The sequence below is a fragment of the Sturnus vulgaris genome, chromosome 9 (genome assembly GCF_052056855.1).
Source record: "Sturnus vulgaris isolate bStuVul1 chromosome 9, bStuVul1.hap1, whole genome shotgun sequence".
Classification (NCBI taxonomy): Eukaryota; Metazoa; Chordata; class Aves; order Passeriformes; family Sturnidae; genus Sturnus; species Sturnus vulgaris.
The window spans coordinates 10,338,053-10,362,626 of NC_142251.1; the positions used below are offsets into that span (position 1 = coordinate 10,338,053).

Below are 24,574 nucleotides of genomic sequence, written 5' to 3' on the forward strand. Positions count from 1 at the left end.
GTAAGGGGAAGGTGCTCAGGGGCAAGAAGGGGGCTGGAAGAAGGGGCAGGATGCAGGTTGGGAAAACCTGTGGGGGAAAAACGTATTCTAAGAGTAAACCCAACGTTCCAGAACCTATCTACCACCCCTTGCTCCCCAAAGGGTACCTCAGGCCAAATCTGTCACTGAAGGAAAGAGAAGAGGATGCTTATTAATAAGCAGAGAACAGCCGAGTAAGCCAGCCCCTCTGATACAAGCAGGTCTTCCCTGACAAATCCCATGGGATTATCTCACCTGTCTGCCTCATCCTCACATCTGTAGGAGCACATACACATGTTACAGTCCTTCCTGTTGCCCCAGGTTACTGGCAACAAGGCTAAAACTCATCACACCAGTGGTGCCCGAGCACTTCAGGGATACAGCAACCTCTGCACTGAAGGTACCCAAGGCTTGAAGTGAGTCCTTAGCCCTGCTGCACTCCAGAGGAGACACGACCACACTCCTAACAAGCAAGATCCTGATGGCTTTTGTTCTTTTTCCAATACTGTGTTACTCACATTCCTTCTTTTTTAATTAAAGCAGCCCCAGCTGATTTTACAAGCTTGCCGCTGATTCTCTCCCAGTCTCTGTATCTCTCTATGCTTGAGTGCTAGTATTAATTATTAGAGCCAATTTACTGTTTATACTCTGATGTTTTAACTAATTACCACTAATGGCAGACACCAGTGGGCAATCAACTTCATTTAGTTCCCAGTGCAAACCACTCATTACCATCTGAGAGAGAAAGAGAGTGCTCGGGAGGGATAAATAAAGACCAAGCTGCATGGGTGAGTGCTTGGTGATGAGCTGCAGCACTGGGGAAGTCCCTGCCTCCCAAGGCAGCCCCTTTGGCAGGGCTCCGGGGAAGAAATTAAATCTCCAGCAAGTGTGGGTGGACAGCAGGGGAATGCTGCTGTGCTGAAGTGCCCTGCAGGAGTTGTGAAGATCACTGGTTCTTCATTCCAAGTTCTAAGTCCTGCCTTGGCACCTGGCAAAGGCCGTAAGTCTGACTCTGAGAGCTACAGTTACCAGAGAGCAATGTGCCTTTTCCTTACATGGTATATGGCTTCTTTTCCCTTCTAGGATTCATCCCTGAGGAAATGCAGCCCCTGCTCATGTTCTTGGTTTGGTGTGATGCCAGATGGAGCCAGGCTTCCTGAGTCCCAGGTGCCTCTGGTGTTAATCCTGCTATGAGAGGAATGGTGGGTGATGTGAAGTCAAGATGAGCTGGAGCTGAAAGGTACCTGGGCTGAACTTCCTCCTGTCTGGAGCTGGGCTAATGAAGGTCGCTCATGGAGAAAATTCAGCTGTTTTTGTGTGTAGTAATATTGTCAACACTGATCCTTAACACAGCACATCCCTTAGCCTAGCCTGTCTCCCTCTGTGTTTCCTCTGGAAACCCAGGAAAGACCCTGAGGCACATTTTACTCCCCTGCACCTCATAACCACCACAAGAACCTGCGATGTTAAAAGCACGCCACTTCCAGGTGGTAGAGCTCTCCTGGTTGTGGCTCCTCTCTGTTTTGGCCCAAGAAACAAACACGTGGTGTAGAGAGGGGCCTGAAAGGAGGGATGATTAAGTAAGATGGCTCCACCAGAGCTGGGCTGGCTCTGAGAATTTAGAAACAAACTTTTATGGGCACAGCCCAGAGGAGAACACAAGAGACAGAGCTCCTGTGTGTCTCCCATATGGCTGAGAAACACCTCTAGAAAAAGTGGTGTCCAGATTTGTCTTTTACTCCAAGACATGTTAACTCTGATGTGGAACAAACCTCCAGCTAACTGTATTTGTGCTTCTGGAGATCTGGACTCCTCCAGCCACTGAATATGAGCCTTTCCAGGGGACAGAGATTTCTAATGACCTGCCAGATGATCTTATTACCAGTAGTGGGAGTCCTGCCCTAACAAAAGGAACCATGGTGTTTTCAGAGTTCACATTTCACCAGCTTCAGCACACCACAGTGCCACAACAACTCAGCTCAGAAACCCAAAACTGGGCACAAACCAGAGGGACAGGGCTGGGCATGACCTTTCCAATGGGGTCTTCAATCTTTCTCTCTCTCTTTCACGTTTCCTCTCATTCTTTCATTCCTTGATTTGCTCTGTTGAAATCGTGCTTTTGAAAGGGAGATAGGGGATGTTGGAGACCTGCTCCGCAGTGGTGGGGACATGGTTGCCTGTCTTGCAAGGAGAAGGGGTTATAACTATGCACACATCTGAAATGTAATTGCTGTCAGCTCTCTCCATTCTTGCAGCACGAGGCCTTTAATCTCTCCCACCAGACCCATCGGCCCTGATATTGCAGCTCCAGAAAGGCTGGTTTTATGTACTTTAACCCTGCGACCTTTACAAATCCCATCATTCCAATCAATACGTCTCATTAGCGTTAGGTAAATGTATGGGATGGATGGGGAGCTGTGCTGGCAGAAGCCCACAAAGGGTGCGGTGGAAAGTGCTCCTGCCTGCCTGCTCTCAGGGGGCAGCACAGCCCCACCATGCTCCCCGAGATCCTGGGGGCGTCCTTCTCCCCACAAGCATCCTTGCCCCCAAATATCCCTCCCCACAGATGCACACCTTGATGCAGCCAGAGATGGGGGCCAGCTAATGTGGAGCATGAAACAAAGTGCCTGCAAAGCCAACTGCAGAGTCAAGAGCCCAAGTTGTTAACTGGACCAAGCTGTTGGAGTAATTTTTTTTCTTTTCCTCGGGAAGCAGACATATGTTTTACAGCTTTTCCCTATGTTGTCTAAATGAAAACATACAGACCCCAAGGCAGGTGATGGGAAAACAAGATGGAGTGCAGGGCTGCCTGCCATCCCTACCTATTAGGCAGGGAAGCTGCCAAGGAAGGCAGTCACTGTGGATGTCAGGATAAAGCCATAGAGTGGGGTGGGGAAAGGGAATCTTTGACACTTCCCATGAAAATGAAGGGCTTAATTAATCCATGGAGAAGCATGAGTTTACACCAGGTGAATTTACACCTCACCAGCATAGAATGCTCACTGTACCAAGTGGGACTGACGAATAGGTTCATGGAGCATCAGTCCACCAAGGATGCTTCAATAAAAGGATGGGGCCAATCCTGCCTTTGGGAAGGCTGGAGGCCAGATACTGTTGCAATTTTGTTTTTGCTGAGGGGGGGTCCCCCTTCCTTGTGGATCAGGGCCTCAGCCAGCAGGGCTGTAAGTACAATTACTGCCCATAAAGCTACCCAGCTCTCCTCCAAAATCTGCTCAAATGTTTGACTCAAGCAACCCACTGGCACCCACAGATCCCATAGGAGTAGGCTTGGGGGCTGCTCTTGCTGCAGCATGCCCATGGTAGGGACAGCATGCCCTGCTATCTGTGCTTCCTTGCTCCTTGTGCTGCCCCCAAGGTGTGGGGTGGCTTCCCAGGAATTCACAGAATGAGTGGCCTCCAGACCTTGGCACTGCCAGCTTGCCTGTGACATGTGCCTAGCCGATCTGCACCATGTCAGATCTGTGTCCTAGACCTTGAACTGAGCTATGCCATGCCCAAACTAATTAATACCCAGGAAATCCAGCTCCCCAAAAGGAAATACAATTACTTTAAGGTTTTCTCCTCCCAGCAGAGCAGCTGGGATGCCTGAGGAGGTGAGAGTGTCTTCCTTGTCCTCCCCAGGCAGGGCAAGCTTTCTCAGTGGCATCTGGAGCTGAATTTAGTTTCTGAGCTCTGCTATCCCCATCTGCAGAGCCAGCACGTTACTGCAACATTGTTCAGCCCCACCAGCTCCAGGCTCGCCTCAGCAGGAAAAGCATCCTGGTGAATACAGCACACAAAATATACATGTATGTCTATTTCTGCAAGAGCCTACAAAAGCAAGGGCTTGAAAAGTACAGTCCAGCTCTGCTTGTCCACATTAATGAGGCTTAAAGAAGGCTTTTCCATGAGATTTAAACTTAAGAGCTGGGCCAAATACAACTCTTGCTTGAGTGTGGGGCAGCCAAATTTTCTAGTGGGGATACATGGAGCTGGAATGCGATGTTCCCAGGTATGCAGGTGCTTTGGAGATCTGGCTCATGTACTCCCCCCTTCCCAGCACTGGTGCCTGCTCTCCTTGTCTCCCTGCTGCTCTTTTGCTGAGGCATTTCAGCAAGACTTCAGACTTGTTGACAAGCACTAAACTTCGCTGTGGCATGAAAACCATTTAAGCACTAAGCTCCCCTCGGCTTTAGCGAGATGACTTCAAGGATCTCGGCACAGCCCCTGTCAGGAGGCAGAGGGAAGGAGAAATTAATAAATCCTCTGGTGAGGCCAATTTCTCTTGACATGACACTGTTCCTCCTGGAATTAAATGTGCAAGTTCTAAAGTGTCTCTTGAGACTGGTGAGCCAGTTCCCTGACTGCCAAGCAGCCATGAAACCTGGATCTGGTCCATGACAGGAAAAAACTAGTCCATTGCTCAGAGTGGTCCTCTCCAGCAGAACAACTGTTGGGCCCAACAAAGCCCCTGCTGAGCAAGTCCCCAGCTCTGCCGTGCACTGGGGCACTTCATTCTGGCCAAGAGCTCCCAATAGCAGGGTACCCATGTGCAGGAGGCTTATGGGATCTTTCAAGAAGGGGTTTTTTCGACACCAATAGTGTGGAACCAACAGCAGAACCTCCCAGGCAGCTGCAGATCCTCTGCAAGCCTTTTGGAATAGTGCTGACCTCCTCAATTCTGAGGTTCCTGCCTGGCCATCCCTACCTGGCAGCAGGGTATCCCACACAGCCATTGCAAGCCATTGCAAGCCATTGCAAAAGGGAACAGGGAGACAGGGTGGAAAGCTGACACATCCCCCAGCTGCACAGTGGCTGGAGGAAGACAGAGAAGTGGCCTTGCTGCTGTTTAACCTTCTGGGGCTTGTCTGCCAGACAAATGCTTAGCAGGAGCAGAGAGATTGTAGACAGACAAGGGGATTGGTGGGGCCAGAGATGCAGGGGACTGCAGCAGCCTTAGATTTTATCTGCACCTCTGCAAGGCTTGACGACCTTGGAATCCCAATCAACAGTTGTTAATAAATGAAGGGAAGAAGCATGAGGGGTTAAAGGCAGAACATGCAGCAGGGCATGCAGGGAGCCTCTCAGAGATGAGGGTGCTATCACTATGTACTCTAATACCATCTGGAGCATATAAGCTTAGCAGCTCCCTTTCCCTTACCCACTGCTTTTGAACAGCAATAGGAACAGAGAGAATTCCCAAAGGCCTGATCCCTGTTAGTGCCACTGGCTCCTGGGAACCTGGGTTCCTGTGCTGAACCCCTTAAAGGGATGGAGCTGAGCCCAGCTCAGGGGAAGATGGAAAGAGGCTAGAGGAAGCTGCAGACGTGGGAACATAAACTTCCCATTTCTTTCTTTCACTCTTGGTCTCTTCTGGCAATATTCAGCCCTCAGGACTGCTCTTCTGGGTGCCCCTTACCACCATGCATGGCCTGGATGTGCTGGACCCATTCCTACACTGCATCTCATCTGTCACCAGGAGCTCCTTTTCTTTGGAAGAAGCTAGAGAAAGAAGCTGGGGGCAGCCCCAAGGCTAGGAAAAGAAAGCTGGTTTAGAGTGTCACTGAAGAGCAAGAAGGTTCTCAAAGCCCTGTAGCCTCACTCCAGAGCCACAATTTCTCCCTGCTGTGCCCTGTCTCCTCCTCACCTCTGGTCTGCAAAAACTTGACTCTTACTCAGCCCAACATTTCAGTCCCAGCCATTACAATGACAAGGGTGATAAGAGATTCTTATCGAAGTGCTCAGAATCGATTTGAAGCTGAGCCCCTTTCCTGCACTCCTCCTCACATCTGCTGGAGCAGCAGTCAGCGCTGCACAGGGACTCAGCAGCTGGGTTTGCTGGAGAGCAAAGATGACAGTTCAGGGCTCAGATCCCTCCGGAGATACATCCATCAGCCTAGCAGATTCAGCTACATACACCCCTCAGCTGGAGACAGAGATTGGATCAGAGCCAGGATGCCTGGGCTCCTTCCTGACACACATCTGGGGGAGACCTGCTCAGTATCCCCAGGCTGCAGGAGGGACAATGCAGCCCTGCATCCCTGGAGGACACTGTAAGCCTCTGTCCAAGGGGATCTGAGAAAAAAGTATGGCCTCCCATCTGAGACAGGAGCTTTTTCTCTTCCTTGTGCTTGGGTGAAAGGAAGGTGAAGATCCTGCTGACCCCACGATAGAGACGGTGCATCCCGCAGTCCTGAGTCTCAAGCCTGGGGCTCACTGCATGCTGTTTTACTCCAGCCTTCCAAAGAGCTCTTACTTTCTTCACCTTAGTGTGGCCTGACTTTGTTCAGATCTCCTCCCAATCATACCCACACACCCACGCCTGAGGGGGACATATCCTGCCCTCCCATAAGTAGCTAATGGGGACAACACCTGGGGAGAAGACATTTCCTGTTGGCAGAGCAAGGGGCTTCTAGGCTGGAGCCCCAGTCACAGCAAAATTGCCAGTATCCTCTTGGCATCACTGCAAGCTGCTGTCCCATCCTCTGCCCAGAGGCTCTCTATGTGTGTCCCAGAGCAAATAGAGACTGCACACAAGTTTCAGTGATGTTTGGGCTAGTTTTACATAGCTGCCTTGTCTTTTGATGTCTCTCTGCAGCCACTGTCTCCACCATTTAGAAAAACTCAGTCCCTCCCACCAGTCTCAAAAGGTGGCCAGATCCCTTCTTGGAGACCCCTCCTATACAGCAGCCCAGGCTTCCACATTTCAGTTTCCCCCTTCTCATCTGCGAGATGGTCACCACAGTCCTGTCTGCCCAGAGGGAAGGCAGAGGACCTGGCAGCACAACTGCCCTGGGCAGTTGGCACTGCAGCTCCCCAGTTTTTGGGGTTGCCTTAGCTCAAATGCATACACCCACTCTTTGCTGCACACCTGCAAAGGTGAAGCAGGACCTCAGCCACTGGTGAGGAAACTGAGATAGGGTGGGTTCTGGTCTTGCCCAGCCACATAGCACAGTTGCTGAGGGAACTGAGATGTCCTGGTCCAGAGCTGCTGAGGGGACCGAGACAACCTGGTCTGGACTCACACGAGAAGTCTCTGTTCCTTTTGAAACTTTCAAGTCCCAGCAGCTCTGGTCATGCAGATGTTGTGAATTCTCAATTTCCTCCCATAACTATCTCTGGGAAGGGCAAAAGCACAAGGCAGCGGCAGGGGAAGCATCTGAACAATCAGGGCTTGTGTGGAGATGAAGAAAGGCCCTTCTTGTTAGTGGGTGCAGTTGGGGTGAAGCCGGGGGCATCGCAGGATGGCACACCAGGTACTCCAGCTGTGCCAACTCTCCAGCCCAACAGAGACGAGGCTGTTGTGAGTCCAGCCCCAGCACAGGGTGTCACCGCCTGCCTTGGTTAGCAGGGATGCTCTCTCTTTGTGCCTGCTGGTTTCTGCTCTGCTGACCCGCTTTGCTCCATCAGCTGGCACCATCCATCACCTCTGGCAGCTGCGTCAATTCCAGGGCTCCGCAATGCCATTCCCCAGGGGAAAAAACACATTTTTTTAAGGGAAAGGAGAAGTATTTTCTCTCCTGGCTCCCTGCAAAGCTCCCTTCCTCTCCTCAGAGACATCTAATGCTCAGTATAGCCCAAGGACAGGGACACAGCATGTGACTGCATTCTTCATTCAGGCCAGCCCCAGCCTTCTGGAAACCAGGGCCAGAAGGGCTGCAGTACCTGCAGTGATCCTGGGGCAATGTGCACTGGCGCTGTCAGGAGCTGGGAGAAATCAGTCTGGCAGTGGCCCAGCCCTTCATATGGTGCCTTATCAGGACTGGCTGCAGCAGCAGCAGCTCAGGAAAGGTGTTGTTTCCTGTGTCTCATGGCAGATGGTGGTGGTTACGAGCCAGGGTGCCAGGGCAGCTGCAAGCTGAGTCAGCTGCAGGATCTGGTATGAGAATGGAACAGGGTGTATTCACACCTGTGTCCCTGAAAGCCCTTCTCTAGGAGATGGTGAGTTTAGAGCATATGCTGGCAGCAATACCCCATGACTGAGCACTCACCACACAGAGCTGGAGTGTACCTATAGCTGAGTGGTGGGAAAAAGTAAGACACTCTTCATCCCTTCCTCCCTGCTCCCCTGGGCCAGGGTCAGTTCTGCAGTGCTAGATGTTGCCCCAACTCTCCCCAGCCTCAACTCACTGTACTGAGGCCCAGATGTGGGACAGGACTCAGCATTTTATCAGGGCTCTCTGCCTCTGTCTCAAGCAGTCCCACCTCAGCAGCAGAAACATGTGCCTCTTCAATCAATACTCAGCTCTTAACAGTCCTGACAATTCGCAAGAAAACAGGGGCATTAAACGTTAATTATATCTATTTGGATTAAAAAAAATTTATTACTGGAGTTAATTACAGCCAGAGTCATAAAAAGGTGCAGAGTAAGAGGCACTGCTGTTCTATGGGGTGAGCAGGACTGAACAGCCCCGGCCACCCCAAACTGCTGCTGGGCAAGGATGGAGGGATGTCCCTGTCATACCCACAGCGTGGCTGGACACTGCTCATCGTGAAGGGACTGCCATGGGAAGGGGCTGTGTGGGGGCTGTGCTGGGGGGTGTGCAGAGCCAGCGGTGGAGTCTCGGGGCGCACGGCAGGTACTTGCTTAGCTGTTGTGCTGGCGGGACCTGGCCTGCCCCAGCCTGTGGGCTTCTAATTTACTGCTTTCCTTTTACCATAAAACTGAAAGGGGAAGGTGCACCCTTTAATCACTGCCTTCGGGGCCCCGCCTGAAACCACACAGAGACCAAGCGAAGGCTAGGAGTTAATGCTCCTTCCGACACCTTTTTATGATTCACGGGCCTGACCTTGAGCCATAAACCGCTCAACCTCCCCGCCACGCTGCCAGTATTTACAGCCTGCAGGGGCCATTGCACGCAGCCACCGATGCAGATCCACGGCCGGCACAGGTACACAGCTGGGGATGCAACAGAGATGCAGCCAAAGATGCACAGGCTAGGATGGCTGCATGTCCAGGGCTGGCCACGTGGATGGGAAGTCATGGATGGATCCTAACACAGCACTGGAGGTGGAGATGCACCCAGTACACTCATCAATCCATGCTTATGCACACCTGTGTGTGTGCACAGGTAAATGCACCAAGATGCCCTCACCAGGCAGCCCACACACATCAGAGCATGTTTCATGCAGGCAGCTGGGCACTCACAGACCCACTCCCTCGGCATTAGACACTGCACCATGGTGGAGGCTTTCTGCCTGTTGCAGCAGGGCAGGCAGACAAGCACTGTGGGCATGGCTCCACAGGAAAAGGCCAGGATGAGCTAGTACACCACAACTCCTACAGTGAGCTTCCCACTCCCCAGCAGGAGGAAGAGCTGCTGCCTCAAGAACCCTCAGTGGTACTCCAGAGGTAGGCCCTGGCATCAGGATTTGTCCCACTGCATCCCACCAGCACCAGGTCTTGCTCCAGAGGTGAAACCTACAGAAGTCTACACTGGTCCAAACTGGAGCTGAGTGAGGTCTGTTGATTAAAGCAAAGGGTGCCCCTCTGAGTGGGTTCAGGTCAACACGCTCCTTACTTTATGCCTCAGTTTCCCCGCTGCTGCAGCAGGAAAAATAATCCCGACCTATCATGTTTGCATGGAGTAGGGAGGCCGAGATTGATAATGTTTGCAAAGTGGGTTTGGCTCCTGTGATAGAGCAAGCCAGAAATGTGAAGGTCATTATTATTACTGGGATTAAAGCAGTTAAATCCAGAGCAAGGGGTTCAGGGGAACACACCAGTTGTGTCGAAGCAGTAACAAATTGCATACATGCATAACCTCAAAATAGTGATGAATGCTACGATTATGGCTCATTTTAAAAACACCGTGCAGAACCAGAGAGCTGCCAGAGCACTTTTAACACTTCTGCACAGAAACCCCCAAACCCCTCCATGAATGCAGACAGGACTGAGATAGGCTGTTCTGGAGACACCCAGAGCCTGTCAGTGCCCACTCAGTATATGCCCAATGAGGCCACAGGCCGATAAGTATCTGCTGCTAACACAGCTCACCTGGTTCTCACCAGAACCAGGACCTTCTCCTCTGCCCCCATTGGGGCATCACAACACTGGGTAACTTATCCAATACAAGTCTCCATTTTTTCCCCCCCAAGTTTATAGGTTGTCTAATTTTTTTCTTTCCTCCTTGCAAAACAAAAGAGGGGAAAAACACCCTTATCTCGGAAAACAGAGTTCAGGAAAAAGCTACTGGTCTTTTGGACTTGGTGAGTCCCCATTGGTAGCCTTGCTTGTCAGGGAGAATTTATCAGCCAAACACAGTGCTGGTATAATGTGCTATATAACTTGTGCATAAACAAACTTCAGCATGATAAATGCCCTGCTTTGAAGCCATAAAGTTATTAGCTGGTGGCTGTTAGCTACTGCTTAGCATGGGATATGCTCCTTCCGTTAACCCCTGGATGCCCTGCCTGCACTCAGAACCCCAGGGAGATCTCCGAGGGCACCTCCACACAGCAGAAAAGCAAGAAGGGATCTGATGGGCAGGGATGCTTCTGCTGGCATCTGTGCACACTGTACTCGATGCAAGGGCTATGGGAGGGAAATGCTTGCTGGGAATGGGGCTCTGAAGGCTGGCAGCTCCTTGCAGTCCTATTTGAGTGCTTTGGCAGCTCCTCTTCCCTCTGTCTCTCAAGAGGAAAATGCAGAGGGGAGCAGGGCTGGGGCAGTTAGGCATGTACTCATAGTTCAGACCTTCTGGGTGTGTACCTGCCTCAGAGATGGAGTGGGAGGAAGTCAGCCACCCCTCCAGTTCCCAGATCACCTCCTTTAGGTGAAGAGCTGTTGGAAGACTCTAAAGTAAAAGCCTGAAATTTTTCTGGCAGTAGCCAGGCAGCAAGCTCCAGTGAGGTGTTTAGAGTTCCCTCTGCTGCCTGCACTGCATGGCTGCCTGCAGCTCCTGGTAAGCGCAGCCTTGCTGGAGCCTGGGAGATGCTGGAGAAGCAGAGCTGTGTCCCAGGGCCAACACCAGAGAACCAGCAGTGCCACGGCTCCCGCCAGCACCATATCTACAGAGCACCCTCCACTGCACTGTGACACCCACCGAGGACCTCTGGTCCCCCAGCCACCTCCCACTTTTGTCCCACTGGAACAAGGCAGGGAGCTGGGCATGCAAATGATGGCAGCAGGTCTCCAACATTCAGCCCAAGGCATGGACAGAGTTATGCAGCAGTGAGGCAACTTGTTGGAGACACAGCCTGGAGCCCTGAGCTGCAGTGGGAGATGCTGGTGCCCAGGGGCTAATTGATACCCTTTTCCCAGTAAAACCACCCCTGCAGGGTGGCAGGAGGTGTTTCAGCAGGGCAAGCTGGGGAGCAGCAGAACTCAGGGCTGCCTCAGTGCCTGTTCCTCATAAGAAGTCCAGTGTTGAAGAAACTCGTAATTAGAGCCCTGAGTATTAATTAATCCCCATGACGCTCCTCTCATTCTCCTTCCACCACTCCCACAGGTCAGGAGGTCAGCCTGGATTATTAAAGGAGGCAAGGAGAGGATGGCAAGCTCCTTGGGCGGGTTGGCAGACCTTGGGCTATGTTCCCATGTTAAGAACAGCCAAAGTTACCATGTCCCTGCCCAAAAGCACTTCCCTTTCCTCTCTCCTCTCTCCTCTCTCTCTTAGCTGGGGTTGATAGGGGTCATCTCACTCACTTGGGCACAGTCAGCACTTTGGGGACAGCATTCAATGAGCTGAAGCATCCCAGAATGAGCAAAGCTGCTTCTATGCTAACTTGGTCTAACACAGTCCTTTGCAGAGTGGCTGAGGGCAGACTCCTGCCTCCCAGGAGCCTGAATGAGCCTTGCTGGAGACAACTTACCCTTGGAAATCCCAGCACGATGGAGTGCAGAGCAGCAATCAAACCAAAAATATCACTGAAAGATCTTCAAGCATCCCACCTCTGCTCATCCAGGTCTTGCTTGGGTCTTTAAGAGCCTCAGCACTACAGAGGCATTGCTGGAGCATGGAGAGACATGGACACCCTTAGTACAGCACGGCCCTTCCATCCCAGGGCAGTCCATGACACCTGGGGTATGGACATGGCTCCTGGGATGGCCAGACTCCCTGGAAAGATGCTGCCCAGTCACAACCCAAGGACTGATGCACTACAAAGAGCTGCCACAGAGCAAGGAAACAAGATATGAAATAAATCCAAACTTTTCTGACTCCCCTGTAACCACCAACTGCTTCCCTCATTTGATTTTTTCCCCTTTTCTGCTGCAGCAATAAAAAGGGGAAAATCAACATCCAAATGATCTTGTTTATGGCGACTAAATAAGCTGCATGTGCTTAATCCGTTAGAGTTTAATGAATTTACGACTTGCTCTGGAATTTGACAAGGGCTGTAAAAGAGTAATTAACATTTATCAGTGTGTTTTTTACACACACCCCACCCTCCTCCCGCCTCCCTTCCCTCCTCCTGCCGCCTGTCGCAAAGCAGCACTGGGTATCGGGGGGAATATAAAAGTGATCAATTAATTCTTAATAATCTCAGGGAAAGATTGTAGAGTCACAGTATGAACTCAGGGAGTGTCAATAAACATGCCAAAGGTTGGTCCCCCCGCTTCCTGGCGCTGCTGCAGAGGAATGTGGGCAGCCAGGGAGGGGATGGGACTGCAAGGGTGGTGCTTTGGTGGACCAGCTCTGCACCCCTTTCCTTCTCTGTCACACTCCACTGCCCTCCAGAGCAGCTTTCTGTCACTGACACAGTGGCCTCTGGGACAGGATGAGTGAACGAGGGGCTGCTGACAAGCGGGGTTCCATCTAACATTTCAGTGGTGGTGATTTGGAAACACAACCCCAGTTGCTAGCTATGCCAGTCAATAGCTCTGTCCTAACAGACCTGAACTTGTTGAGAGGGACCCCAAACTCCTCACCCTGGTCACAGGGCAGCTGCTTAGATGAAGAGTCGCCCTGTCACGCTGCTGTCACTCAGAACAGGCGGCTGCTGCTGTTTCAGCTGTACTAGACATGACGGTCCGTCCCTGCTGGCCCCTGAGACAAGCAGGGGGGTCACACCTTGCTTGTGCCCAGCCCTCCCAGCTGCTTAGCTGCTGTGGAGCAGGGATGCAAGCAGGGATACTATTTGGGGGCTGCAAGGGGACAAGCCCAGGCTCCCCCCACCAGTCCCAGAGTGGGCTGAACATGATCTGAAGATCCCAGGAGATTCCTGTGCCCAGTGTGCTCCACCTTGGGCTACCTCCCTTGGCAGCCCTGGAAAGCAAAGCCAGAAAGAGCTACAGCCATCACCTTCCTGCTAGCTAGGATGGATGTGTCCCCTGCTTCTGTGACTGCAGCATCCTGCCCCTAGCAGTAGCCTTTGCATACATTTGTATGACCAGGGTGTGGGGAAGCTGCATGCCTGGACATCCATTGGGAAAGAGAAGGGTCAGTGCTCCTGGGGGCCACCAGGCTCCATGGAGAAGACAGAGAAATATCTGGGCTTGGCTGTGGGGCAGAGGGTCCTGGAGACCCACAAACAAAAGCTCAAGATGATAAATCCTCAGAGGTTTGAGACTGTCTGGTGATCTGCTCAGGCCAGAAACAAATTCTTCCTGTCGAACATAATAGCCCAGAAACAAGCAATGAGACAGGGATGGGGAGGGCTGGATGCAGGGAGTCTGGAAAATCTCTGCCCAACCCCACGCAGAGTACTGGTGGGGGTGGGACGTGGAGGCAGCAATAGCTTCCTGGTCAGGCTGAGATCCCTCTGCCAGGTACACACTTGCCAGCTGGATGGGACAAACTTGGGATTTCTTGTGAGGCAGGAGTTGTTCAAGCCAGCCTGAAGCAGCTGGGTGCAGGACAGGCAGGGAAGAGAAAAAGAAAGTAACAGGATGACTTTGCCTTTATTTCACCTTGACTAGTTTGAATCCAGCTGGCTGGTCTGGGCTGTGGGGCTGGGCAGGGAGCAGAGCTGGGGGGGAGTGGGGCTGAGGCCCCATGCAGGGCAAGTGAGTGAGGAAAGGGGGCTGCAGCAGAGTAACTCTGCATGGCCAAATCATCAGAGAGCACCATCTCCCAGCAGCCTCTGACTGAGAAACTCCAACCTTGGGCAGGCTACACAAAGTGGCACAAATGCATGTGGGAGGAAGAAATGGAGACACGGGGAGGGGTTTCAGGCCACCAAGACTGGTCCCAGCACACCAACATCTAGGTCTCCATTGCATGAGTGGTGTAGCCAACATCAACAGCCAAGGCTGCCAAAATCACTTAGGAAACATTTGCCGCACCAGTTGCTCTTGCAGTACTCTGCACTGCTGTCCACAGACCCCCTGCATGACCTCTGGATCTCTCCTCTGCTGGGGGAGAGGATGCTGTGTCAGGCAGTGAGGGGGCAGAGGGAGGCTGTACTCCCTCTGCCTGGGCTGGCTCAGATGCTCCCACGTCAACCTGTCTAAACAGCACCTCCTCCCGAAGAGACCTTGTGCTGGGGGTTGGCAGCTCAGCATCTCTGGGATTTGTCACGGTGTTCCTGGAGTTACTAAACAGCAGCTTGGAACAGGCATCCCAAAGGGCTGGGCCAACCAAACACACCATCATCCATCCAGCTGCCAGAAAAGCAGCCCCTGGGGCTGAGGTGACTCAGGTGGCATTGGGCAAGTCCTCCCTGGCCACTGCACACTGCCTCACAACAGGCACCAGTGGGTTCACCTCTGTACAAGGCTGGAATGCCCCCACCTCACCCTGGTGTAGAGGCAGAGAAACTTAGAGAAGGAGCCAGGCTGTGGTGGGCAATGCTTGGCCAACGTTTGCTGCTTTGCAGAGGCATCTAATGGATCAGAGACAGCCTGGCCATGCCCATGCCCCAACCTTGCTCCTCTCAGGTGCTGCTGACTGTTACAACAAAGAGCATTTATCCAGCTGCATCCCCAGTTTCTCCTGCTTTCCATTTCCCTTTCCTGTTACTCAGGTGTGACAATTTTAATACCCATCAATAACAAGGTGGATGGTAACCATAACAGCATGTGCAGCCCTGTGTTGACTTTTCTCCATCTGAACAGTCACACTTCAGAGGACAAAAGAGTTGGAAGGAGTCAACAGGAGACCCCCCCAGGTCCTCTAAATGCCCTGTCCAGGGTTTTAAGCCCATAAGCATTGGTGCTAAGGATGATTTTAAGCCATGATTATAAGAACTGTATTGATCCTTTTGACTCTATAATGACAGATTAAGCATTTTAATAAAACACCTATTAATCATGCATTAACCCTTCTTAGCTATTTATACATTGAATACAAAATCAACAAGGGTGTTCGAATTTCTAAGAGGCTTTTCGGAGGGGGAGGGAGAGGAGATTTCTTTATATAACAACAACAAGAAGAAGAAAATAATGCAAACTTACAGAGGGGGAGAGTTAAAATCATACGATGAGTGGCAGTTGCAGACGCCTGGGGCCCTCTTTGGTTGTCGCTTCTATCTGGCAATCAATTGACAAGAAATTGAGATTATGAAACATTGTGCCTATAATCAAAGGAGGTGGGCATACTTCCCCCATCTGAGGCCAAATCTCCACTCCCCCATGGGAACCAACAGCAGGGAACACCAGTAATTTGGTCTTTGGCAGGTATGAGCCAATGCTGACACCAATTTTAGTGTGAATGTGTCCACCAGCCCCATGGGTCTTTATGGCAAACTTGGAGCAAGGTTGCAACACCCTAAAGGTAGATCCTACTGGAGCATCTAAGATGCCAATGATTTTTTTGTGAGAGACTTCAAAAAAAAGAAGAGGAAATGGGGAAAGCAAGCACTCCACCAGCTCAGGCCAGTTTGGAATGGGCACGAGTTGTTCACCCCCTCTCCTTGCCCTTCCTTGAAACCCACAGCATCAGTGTAGAATGGCTCAGCTTGCAGACCTGGACCAGCACAGCCCTGGGGCCTCCTGTGTAAGTGCTGGAGAGGGGGAGACAGGGCTTCCTCCCGCCCCAACCGTTGTAGCCTCAGAAACCACAAAGTCCCCGGGTGCATTAGGAACTGCCTGAAGGCTGGAGCTTCCTGCAGGTGCCCCACACTCATGAATCACAGCATGTCAGGGCCTGGGGTGCCCAACGGCTGGGTGACCACTGAGATGCCCAGGAGTCCTGCCCCGGGAAGCACCTGCCTCCCCACCATGCCATCCCAGCCAGGCAAGGGTTAAGCAGGCATTAATCACATTGTTTGAGAGACATTTCAAAGCCTCTTCCAAATATTATAAAAAATATCTTTAATCATCTAATAGCATGAACTCTTTTGATGATGGATGGAGAGAAGTCGCCTCTCTCCTCCTGATCCTAACAGATGAGGCTGTAGAGCTGCTGCTCTGGTGGGGGGAAAGTTGGGGAGGGGGCTTGGGGAAGAGAAGGACATTTCTCAACCTCCCACCAGAGCAGTTATAAATATGAGGTCATACAGCAAGAGATGATAACACATTAAGGGCTCTTGAGATATTAGTCTGTCAGCCTTGTTAGACACAGCCTATTTGGGGCTGACTGCATAATTAGAGGCTGGGGTACCCATAACTCATAGGCGTTTATATGGTAGGAAGGGGCTTCAGTCACCATCACCCTCAGCACTCTGAGAAGCCATCTTCATCAAGCATTAAATCCCACACCCCGCTGCAAATACAATCCTCCCACCAGTAAAAACTGCTCCTGTTTCCCTCTGCCTGCTCTTCCCACTAAGCCTGGAGCCCACTGCATGCTCAGTGAACCCACCCTCACCTCTCCCCTTCCTTCTAGGTAGGGAACAGGGTTACAACTTAGCCAAGGAGCCTCAAGGTAGTTAAGTGAACAAGTGGAAAAGTCCTGGCTCGCAGTTCCCTTCCTATGGAACAGCCCATGGGGAGCAGTCCATGCTCTGCTCTCCAAGGGACTGCATCCCCTGAGAATCCCTAGACAACCTCCACAGCAAGTTTGACCTTCTCCCTTGTGCCCTCCAGGGAGTAGCTCCAGGTTGGGCTGGAAACAGCTTGGACAAAGATGGGCAGAAATGAGTCCAAGGAAAGGCAAAAACATGCAAGAACCCCAGGAGAGCTTGTCACTTGTGCCTTGCTGTGAGCATCCCCATGCTTGGTGGAGAAGCTGGTTAGGAGCTGGGCTTTCCATGTGTTCTCCAGTTTCTCTTCTCAGTTCTGTCTAGGTGGCAGCGAGCACCGAAACAAATAGGCACTTCCCAGTCAACCCAGCCAAAAATTTGGACAAGTGAAACAGGGAAAGGGAGCATTTCCCCTATGAAACTGAGCAGAGCAAAGGCTCCACAAGTGCCAGCTCTGACTCGACAGGGAGCAGTAAGCAGAGGAAGCAAGCAAAAGCCAAACCCAGCCCTATGCACCCCAGAGAGCTTTGCCAGCAGCACATCTCTGTAAGTCCTCTTGCTGTGTGGCAGGAGGAAAACTAAGGCATCAGGAAGTGCAGGGACATCAAATGAGAAAAGAGCCCTCTCTGCAGAAACTGCTTGACACTGCCAAGGTCCATGGCACGGCCACCCAATGCCTCATCCCCTCTCCCTGCTTGCCTCCTGTAGCTGGGGTGGGGGCAAGGGTCTGCAGAGGAGGGGGCAACCCCATGGCTTCCCAGGATGAGGTAGGATAATGAATCCTGATGGGGGAAGTGACCTTTTCCAAATGCCACATGTCATTGGATTTTATATCACACCAGGACAATGTACCATGGGTATTAAAATCGTTTTTCCAATAGAAGCATGCATGTGTATGTGTGTGTCAGAGAAAGATGTGAGGAAAATAAAATTAAGATGTGAAAATTAGGCTGCCTCTAAACATGGCCTTTAGAAGAAGACTTGGGTCCTCACAGAGCAGGACTGGAAGAAAAGATCCATGCCCTTTGCTCGAGAGATCACAGATGATTTTGTCAAGAGAATATGACTTGTCCAAACCCTGTGACAGAAAACGAGAAAAAGGAACTCGAGTCCTGATCTCTGTTTCTAAAATTCTGCAAAGACTTTCAGCTCTACTGAGCTGTGGAGGTACACCTCCAGAGCTGCTCTACCCATAGAGGCACATACAGATGTATGTGGAGCACAGATCACTTGCACGTGTGCTCCTGGACACCCACAAGTGTTAGTCTGGTGCATAAAGAGACAGCCAAGTCCTGCATGATAGACAATGACAACTTGCTCAGCCTCACCTGGGATGCAAAGCAGCCCCTATCCCTATAGGCGACCCCAAAGATGTGTGCAGAGCATCCATGGAGTTACCCACATGCACAGGTATGGACACTCTCCCCATATATATCAGGATACACTCTGATGTGAAAACACAATGTGAAAAGGGAGGCACCAGAAGCCAAATTCACTTGAACTCCAGCCTGTTCCCTCAATCTGCAGGGCAATTGTCTGGCTGAAACAACAATTGTCTGGCTGGGACAAAAAAAAAAAAAAAAAAAAAAAAAAAGGGACAAGCTGTGTTTGTTTATTCAGCTTCTTTCTCCCTCTCTCCTCTCGACAATACCCTGACACTGTGTCCTGCCGCACCAGGGCTGCAACCCCAAAGGGCTAAATTTATCCCAGCTGGAGTCCTGTTTACAAGCCTTGTCCTGTTTACAGCATGGTCCATCCTGCCCAGGGCTAGGCAGTGGCCATCTCTGGGGTGGACAGTTCACGCCTCACCTTCTTTGGCCTCTGCTGTTCCCAGGCTGCCCATGTGGTCCCTGGAAAGATGCCCAACTCCATGCTCTCCTCATGTACTTGCACACATGGCAGCTCTGTGGCCCCCTGCCCATCTGGGAAGCAATGAGGAGATGTGGGCTTGCATAGTTCTGTGGTGGTCCAGGTGGCTACAGCCTCCACTGGTGCTGGCTGGTGGCAAACCACCACCCAGGAAAAAACTGGTTGCAAGCTCAGCAATGAGGGTGCAGCTCATTCCGTGTGAAGCCAGCTGGGAACAACCGTGCTCCACCATGAAAGCATTAGAGGAGCCGTATGGCTTATGCAGCCATGCATGGATGCTCTGGTCTCCATACTTTACACTGCAGTCACTTTTGTCTTCTTGCTGTCTTTCATCCATCCCTCTCCTCCTGGTGGGCTCACATGGGAGGGCAAGGCTGGCAGGAGCTTAGCTCCCCTTCTGGATGACAGAACTTGGTGTCACTCTAGGAGTCTGAACGGCTGAGCCTGGACAGACATGATGGGTTGAAGGCTTTGTGAACAGACTAATCTTGGGGAGCTGGAGGAGGGGTAATCACTGTCAACCCCCCTTGCACTCTTCCCACACTGATTCCCATCTCTGCTGGTATGCACTGGCCTTGGTCTGCTGCGATGTGATGGGACCTCACCTGCCTGCCCTCCAGCATGGGGGTCTCCTGCCATCCCAGACTGCCTCACCTGCCGGAGCTCCTTTTGGCAGGACTCAGTTGGCAACATCCAGGCTCTTATTTGCTGTCTAATGAGTTCCAGCTAATTAATCCAAACACATGAAAGGTTTTCATTAAACCTCTGGCTTGCTGTCAGCGTTGGCCACAAGTTTGGAGAGGCTGGGAGTCACAAGAGTGGTTTCAGGAGTGACTGAAAACTCTCACCTAGGAGCCTATGTGCCACCTTCTGCCCTGTCACCTTTTCTAGGTCCATACCTGGTCTCAGTGGATGCAGAGGGGATGTGAGAGCCTCCGTCTATGAAATGGAGCAGCTGATCTTGTGCTACTGCAGCCTCCTTCATCAGGGCAGTAAACAGATGCTCACCTCGTCCTCAGTGGCAGGGCCACTGCTCTGAAGTGATGAATCCCTCTTTGCACCTGTTAGGGGCTACCTCCACCTAGGCTTATTGAGTGGGCAACCTCCACTACTTTGTTTGCTCAAGTTCACTAGACCCTCTTTCATTCTGAAATACAAATGGAAGTTTTGGGAAATATTTCAAAAGTCAGAAAATCACCTCCACTCTTCATTCATGTTCATTTCCAAATACAGGCAGGACATTAAAGGAAAGGCTAATGGGGTGGCACGTCTGCACACAAACACATATGTGTGTGCCCCTCACACGTGCAGCTCCTCATCTCCGGAAGAAGATCTTCTTGTCAGGAAGTCACGGCCCTGATTACTTTGTCTTCCACGTTTAAGAACATCCCTAACTGCTCCTTGGATAGCTCAATTAGTAAAGTGAATATATTATATAAAGTCTAAAAGATTAAACTATCATAGGCAGCCCATAATTTCATGAAGAAGTCAGGGGAGCATATCCCTCTTATTAACTCTATAACAAATGTGATGAAAATGTTCAAATAGAATGTTAATGCAATGTTACGTGTAATTTTCCCAGGCGATTTTCTGCTGAAATATTTCTTTATTAATAGTAATTGAGGGTATAAATTATGAATGAGGCGATTTTCTCCTTTCACTGGGAAAGACGTACTAATGGCAATAATTCTTTATAATAATTTTTTGGGGGGAGAATGGGGAGGGAGCTAGGGTGAGGGGTTTAAAGAAAAAAAATCTTTAAAGGGATTGCAAAATATATAGACTAGCAGTGCATGTTTTATGGCAGGGCGCTGTATTTCATATCCGTGTGCTGGCCATCAGTCCTGTGTGGGTCTGTACTGCACGTGCACAACAAGGTTTGGGCCTCTGGCAAAGGCGATTTCCTCCTCTATTCTATGTGTAAAACCTGACATCAAGTACAGAGAGTATGAGAGCACCAATGCTGTGAGTCTGCAAATTCAGGACTCCCTGTTTCCCTGTTTAAGAGAAAGAGTGGCAAGAAGCACTGAGCTACAGTGCTCAAAACAATGAGCTACAGGCACTTTTGGTTAGTAGGTGAGTACTCAGGGATGAGCAGGTTAGTGGTACAGGCTCTTGTGAATTTAATACAGACTCCGACACATTTCCATATTCTCACCATAACCAAAAGCACTTCTTTAAGCTTGTGTTTGGGGTTTTTTGGGATGTGTTTTACCACCAATTCAGCCTGCTAATCCTGACCTCCAAACACCTCCATCCAGGGAGATGTGTGGCAGTGATGCTTGGTCCTAGAGCCACTGAATCTTGTGCAGCCTTGAAGTGAGGTGGGGCTAGGGGCAATGCTGACTTCCAAAATCCACCCCCTCCCCCTCTGTGGGACAGAGCCGGGGGACACACACGAGGCCAGCCCAGGGCCATGCGCTTGCACACCACGGACAGGCAGCACCGAGCAGCACAGCTGCTTGCAGAGAAACAAAAAGTCCTTTCGGTGACGCCAGAATGAAAGAGGCATTTTACAAGGATTTCAGAGCTTGCTCTCCTTCAGTTTTGTATGTTTTTTTCAACAGACCAAACGATTTCAAAATTTTTCCACTCAATTAAAAGAAATGCTGGTTTGAGTGCAATTCTTAGCCCCTTCCTTCTGCACACATCTCTCTTCTCAAAGAAAGACAAAGGAGAAAGAAACCCTTAAATTTTCATTACACTTCAATTGGTTTTAAAAAACCTTCTGAAAGGTTTAAAACTTTTATAGCAAAGAATCCACTTTCCCCCACAATTCTATTTAAAACTTTTCCCAGGAAGGAAACTTTTCAAACAAGTTCTAGTCTACAACAAGCATAGGAAGAAAAACTCCTGACTCCAGGCCTTTACCATTATGAACTAAAGAGCTTCAGCTAGCTAAAAAATACCTCTGGTAAGGACTTCCACTGAGAGTGGCCAGCACATACTAGTACCCAGCAAGGGGTAGAGGTCCTGGACACCCGTGCACAGGGGTGCAGATGTGCCCCAGATGAGTGCAGATGTGTTGAGGAGTGGGTGGCTTTGCTCCTCCCTGGGCAGCCCTTACATAGTGGGGGATTCCCTCTGCTCAGGCTTCTCCCTGAGCTCTCCACTGGACTGGAGGAAGAGCTAGAGCTGCTCCTTCTGCAGCCAGCTGACTGTGCTGCCCTGTCTCTCCCCTTCTCTGGAGGCACAGACCCTCAGGCCCTGCCCGCGGCTTACTCCACACCAGCAGGCTGTGCAAGAGGCTGCAGAAAAGCGGACAAAATCAGCGTGATCCGTCACCAACCCTCCTCAAAATTAGGTTAATAATTTATGATGTTAAATGGGACAGTTAATAGCTGGGCCAGATGATTCCTCAGCTAATCTAGAGCATGGGCTGAGCTGCAACGAGTCCTCTGAGAGTTCATTACATTCCCCAACCCTCGGCGCTAGTGCTTTTGGCTCTACTGATACCTACGGGAGGCTGTGGCTGGTGCCGCTGGCAACACGCCTAAGACTTGCCCCTCATCAATTAAGAGAAATAAGGAAATCGACAGGAAAATTAATTTCCAAAGAGACAATGCTTCTGAAACTTGCACTGCCCTCAGAAAGCCGGGGGGTTATCTGGGAATCCGTGCCTGCCTGGAAGGAGGTTGTGTTTGCTGTCTCACTGAACGAGGTCAGGCTGCTTTCCTGAGGGCTGGGAGAGTAGGGAGGAGTGTAAGCAACTGAACAAAAGGTGGTTTTGCTTGTGGGTCAGTCCCAAGCAGGCTCCTTATGAGGGAGGGTGTTCAGCTGTATTTGTGAGGAGATGCACAACACACACCTGCTGCTTAAAGCCCCCCAGCACATTGAGGCGCACTGGTACCAAGGATTTACTCCCTGACAATGCACATTCCCAACAAAACCTCAGAGATGAAGGGTCAGCATGAGAAAGTTCAGCAGGTCTCTTCTGTCAAGGAGAGAGTGCAGGCTTGGGACAATCAGGGATGAGACAGCCAGAGTCCACTCCAGGGCCAGCCCTGACCCATAGAACAGCCATGGGTCAATCTTCAGTTGCCTTCCTGTCTCTCTAACCTCTCTCACACCGGAGATCAGATCAAGCTCAGCGACAGAAAACAATCATTGGATAAAACAGCTTCCCCTCACCAAGACCTCAGCCTCAGTCTGTGCCCTGAGCCATTCCATGTCCACCACTCTTTTTGCTTCCTCCTTGGTCCCAGCAACCTTCCTAGAGTGCAGGACAAGCTTGCAGCCACAGCCAGAAAATGTAAGGAATTACCAAGAATACATCTTGTCAGTGTGATGGAAATTTTCCATCCTTATCCAGTATAAACAGATCACTGGGGCCTAGGGCACCTGGACACAACAAAGGCCCTCTGGTACTGACAGCATTTGAGTCCTACTTTGCACATCCTGGTTTGTTTCTTCCTTCACAAAGGCCAGATTCTGCAAGGCAGAAATGCTTCAGAAAGCTTGCTGTCTCTTGGGATCATGCTCAAGAGAAACAAAAAGTAAGCAAAAACTCATTGATCTCAGCTGTACATGAAGGCAGGAATCTCTTCCTTTGCTCCAGCATCTCACTGGAGGTGCTGTAAAGCAGTGCCAGCCTTAGGCAAACCTGGAAGAGGGTGGCACAGGCACTCTTCTCTCTGGAAGAGCTAGAGATGGGTACCCTTGTGTCTGGCAGGTCAGACAGCCTAAATCTATTTTACAAATAGAAAAACTAAGTCATTAAGTGTGACTGACCACTCAACATCAGCAGCAACAGCAACAGCAGGTGAAGGGAATAATTCCTCCAACAATCTAAGGTTCCCAGTACCAGTGCATCCATGTCCTGCCCTTAATGGGCTAAGAAGTGACCGGCTGGGCTACAAGCTGGCTGGGCTGCTGCAGCCAGATGTGCACTGATGACTCGTGCAGATGTTGGCCCTGCAGCACATCTGGGCAGTAATTTCCCTTCTCCCTTCCACATTCTTGCTCTGCTAAATTCAAATCATGCACAATGCAGGAGGATTACCTGCAATTACAGGTTTCACACATCAGGGCTGGTTCCACTCAGCTGGGGAGGGGAGCAGAGCTGCGAGAAGTAAGGGCATCCATATGGTAGCATTCTGCAGCCATTCCCCCTGCCTGTGTCAGAGGCAGCCAGTGCTGTCTCACCCCTGCAGCTCCCTCCCCTCCTCTGAAACCTCCTCCCAGGTGGGAAAACCAAGAAGGCCAGGGCCAGCAGCAGAATCAGTTTTCCTTCCAGCTTCTGCCCAAGTGGGTATGGGAGAAATGACAATTAGGGGGACAACAAATGAGGCTGCCAGACCCTGGGGGGGGGACATGTGCAGTAACTTGAGGCTGAAGCGGAAATAGCTCTAGTCAACCCACTTAGAAAATCATCATTACTGTAAAATTTATGGCTGACATGAGCTTGTCTGAGAGATATGATTATTTAAAGGCAGCCAAAGACTCCATTTATAATAATGTGAGGGAAGAGGGGATAGAGAGAGACGGGACAGGTTTGAAGATCAAAGGGGCATCTGGGAAAGCAAAGGAGACTCTTTCTGCCTTGGCAGTAGTGGCAAAGCAAAGGCTTCAGTGCAGAAAGGGCTGGTGTGGTGGGGCAAGACACTGCATTCTACGGGAATGGAGCATCCTATGGGAATGGAGCAACTCTCTGCTACGGCTCTGCTGTCCCAGTCCCTGAGACCACAGCATTCTCTGTGGCCTCTGCCAGTCATTCCTGCCTTTGGGGCTGACAAAGTGCCACCACCTGGGTGAAGGCTGTCCTGGACCCCAGCACACAGGTGAGCTCGGCACCATCCAGGCAGTGCTGGACAGGGCCACCATCACCCACTCAGGGTGTGCTGCAGGATTCGCCAGGAATGTGCTTGTAATTAGATACGAGGAAGAAAGCTATTGCTGGGAC

At 50.9% G+C, this 24,574-nt stretch overlaps 1 protein-coding gene across 4 annotated transcripts in view; it reads right to left on the reverse strand.

The window, feature by feature from the left end:
- RNF220 (ring finger protein 220) overlaps nt 1–24,574 on the reverse strand; it is a 210,020-nt gene that overhangs the window by 111,299 nt on the left and 74,147 nt on the right. For 2 of the 4 annotated variants that reach the window (XM_088169535.1, XM_088169534.1), the window contains exon 2: nt 15,356–15,430. The exons of the other annotated variants lie outside the window; for them this stretch is intronic. In XM_088169535.1, the coding sequence (XP_088025661.1) occupies nt 15,356–15,430 (75 nt within the window). The remainder of the gene's footprint in view (nt 1–15,355; nt 15,431–24,574) is intronic. 4 annotated transcript variants of the gene reach the window in all.